This window comes from Propithecus coquereli, unplaced genomic scaffold (genome assembly GCF_000956105.1).
Source record: "Propithecus coquereli isolate 6110/MARCELLA unplaced genomic scaffold, Pcoq_1.0 Scaffold98, whole genome shotgun sequence".
In the NCBI taxonomy this organism is placed as follows: Eukaryota; Metazoa; Chordata; class Mammalia; order Primates; family Indriidae; genus Propithecus; species Propithecus coquereli.
Window position 1 is genome coordinate 2,215,579 of NW_012156173.1, and position 2,379 is coordinate 2,217,957.

A 2,379-nucleotide genomic window follows, 5' to 3' on the forward strand; every position below is an offset into this window, starting at 1 on the left:
TTTTTTTAAAAGAAACATAAATGTCAAGTCCAAAAAGTGAAATAGCAACAGTGAGTATTTAAATAAAATGGAATGTGGAAGGAAATAAAAGAATTCTTTTATTTCCACATGACCGTCCAATTTTTAAAAATGGTTATGTTAAGTCAGGCCAGTTTTATTTTATCGGCCATCTGTATATGCATTTCTAAGGAAAAGAAGAGACCCCGATCGGCGTCTCTCCGGTTGACTGGGAAGGAGAGAGGAGGGGAAAATGTGGAAGAAAAGTCTTCACACTCTTCACGCCGATCTCTTCATGCCCGAAGTGGACACGGTCTTTAGCCTGCACTTTAAATGGCAGGATCAGATCACAGAAAACATCGTCACCAAGGACAGCACAAGTTTAATCACAAGCACTTGGTGCTCAGCACGCCACAGAGTAGTGTAAGGCACACGAGCACCTGGAGGGAGAAAGCTCTGTGCAGAGACGAGGAAGACGACGTTCCACACACCAAAGGTTCCGCTCTATACGGTCTTTCTATGTCTGGAGGTAACGCTGTCATGCCTTGAATCTGAAGGTGGAAGCAGAGACAATGCAAATGAGCGTACGATTTAAGAGCAGGGCAGTGGCGGTGGCTTCTGCAGGGGCTGCAGGCGGCAGAGGACGGTTACTGGTGGGGGGGGGCGGTCATACATCTGGGAAGGCAGAAACTTAGGGTCTAGGAGGGAGGCAGAAAGAGGGCCAGACACTCCTTTGGAAAAGAAAAACCACAAAGCAGGCTCTATTGCTTTTTAAGCTCTCATCCATCCTATCTCGGCTTCATCCCAACTTTAGTTTTAGAACAAATTTCTCTCTTCAAAAGGAGTGGAATCAAGAGTTCTCAGTCAATCCAAGTAATCATCAAACAAGTAAATTATCAGACATATCAAAAGGCAACTGGAACACTGGATTTATGGATACGTGTCTGTTCCTTAGTTTGCCTATGATGGATTCAGGTACAATGTGTCATCTAGGTTCTCAGAGGTTAAAACAAAGTTGAGCTTACCGACCACTCTGCGTTGTCTGTCTTAGAACATCTCACGTTCACAGGCAGGCTAAGGACCAGCTTGTTGAAGGAGAGGCCTTCCTTTTTAGTCCATTTAAACTTATTCATTGCATCCATGAAAGAAAGGTTTTTATACTGCTTGGGGCTTTTGATAATGAAAGGCCAGGTCCTGAATTTAAAATAAAAAAATAATTGGTCATATCGAGAACGAATGCATTACATATTTCCTTTCCTTTTCACCGTTATAAAATCAATGTCATACTTGTTCATTGTTATACATATAGATAACCTAATGCAAAGCATTGATGAACTCATCAGCAGTTACTAGAAGAAATACGTACCAAATAAGGAGTCTTTTTTAAAACGGTACTCCTTGTTTTAGTAGCAGATGGATATTAATTTTAAACAAATAATTCTGGCTCAGAAGGCTTCTGGAAGCTTCATAATTCCTCACTCATTTGTTTTGACTCTAGTTAGCAATATAACTGGTAAGCATTTATTTCTAAAGAGCACCATGCTAATGCTGTAATAAACTTGCAGGTTCCTAAAAGATACTGTAACAGATGTAAAATTTAAATCCATACGCTGGAAAAGCCTGACCCCTGCTGGCTGCTTTGTTTTGACTTGGCTAAGTGAAAACATAAATAGAAAACATTTGAATTTGACTAATGTTTTTAAAATTTTATGAGAAAAAAATGCTCTGTGGACAATACTCTGCTTCCACTTGCCACTCTAGAAAACACATGTTAAATGTCCAAAAAGGATAACAGGAATCATAAAAGAATGACACGACCCGCTTGAAAAGATACTCTTCAGGTGATGTCATTGATTAAACATAAGTTTTAGATTATTGATTTCTGAAAAAAGAAAAAGTATTAAGTACTGGCATATCACAAAAATTTATATTAACTAACCTATGGACCTTACAGGAACTTATCATGGGTGACTAGTAAGTGTTTGACACTTATGACACCCCAAGATGTTCCCATGATTTCCAGTAATTGCCAAATAATTAACCTCAGTTGAGAAATCTACATTCTTAATATTTGGTCTTCACAGTTTCTTCATTTATTTATGTCATTACTCTCTCTCTTATACACATAACCTACTCAGGCACACTGAATATTATCTTTTTAAGCAAATTAAATATACTTTATGGATTTTTTGGAGTTACAAAGATGAATTTTTAATGTCTAAATTTGAATTATTTCCTCCATAGCTAATAAGCAAGACAAGAAGTAAAACAAGGGGTACTATATGAATATCTTTACATTCTTCAGTCCTAGCTTCCTTTTAAATCAATATATCGTTGTTGAGTTTTAAATGCATTATTTTATGCAGAGACTTTAAAGTTAAG

General features: G+C 37.7%; 1 protein-coding gene across 1 annotated transcript in view; it reads right to left on the reverse strand.

The window, feature by feature from the left end:
- Nucleotides 1-2: 2 nt before the first annotated feature.
- Nucleotides 3-2,379, reverse strand: part of MOXD1 (monooxygenase, DBH-like 1) — a 122,870-nt gene continuing 120,493 nt past the window's right edge. Inside the window, exons 11-12 of the mRNA XM_012665188.1 lie at nucleotides 1,023-1,191; nucleotides 3-548 (exon numbers count right to left, since the gene is read on the reverse strand). Of these exons, the coding sequence (XP_012520642.1) occupies nucleotides 384-548; nucleotides 1,023-1,191 (334 nt within the window). The 3' untranslated portion in view covers nucleotides 3-383. The remainder of the gene's footprint in view (nucleotides 549-1,022; nucleotides 1,192-2,379) is intronic.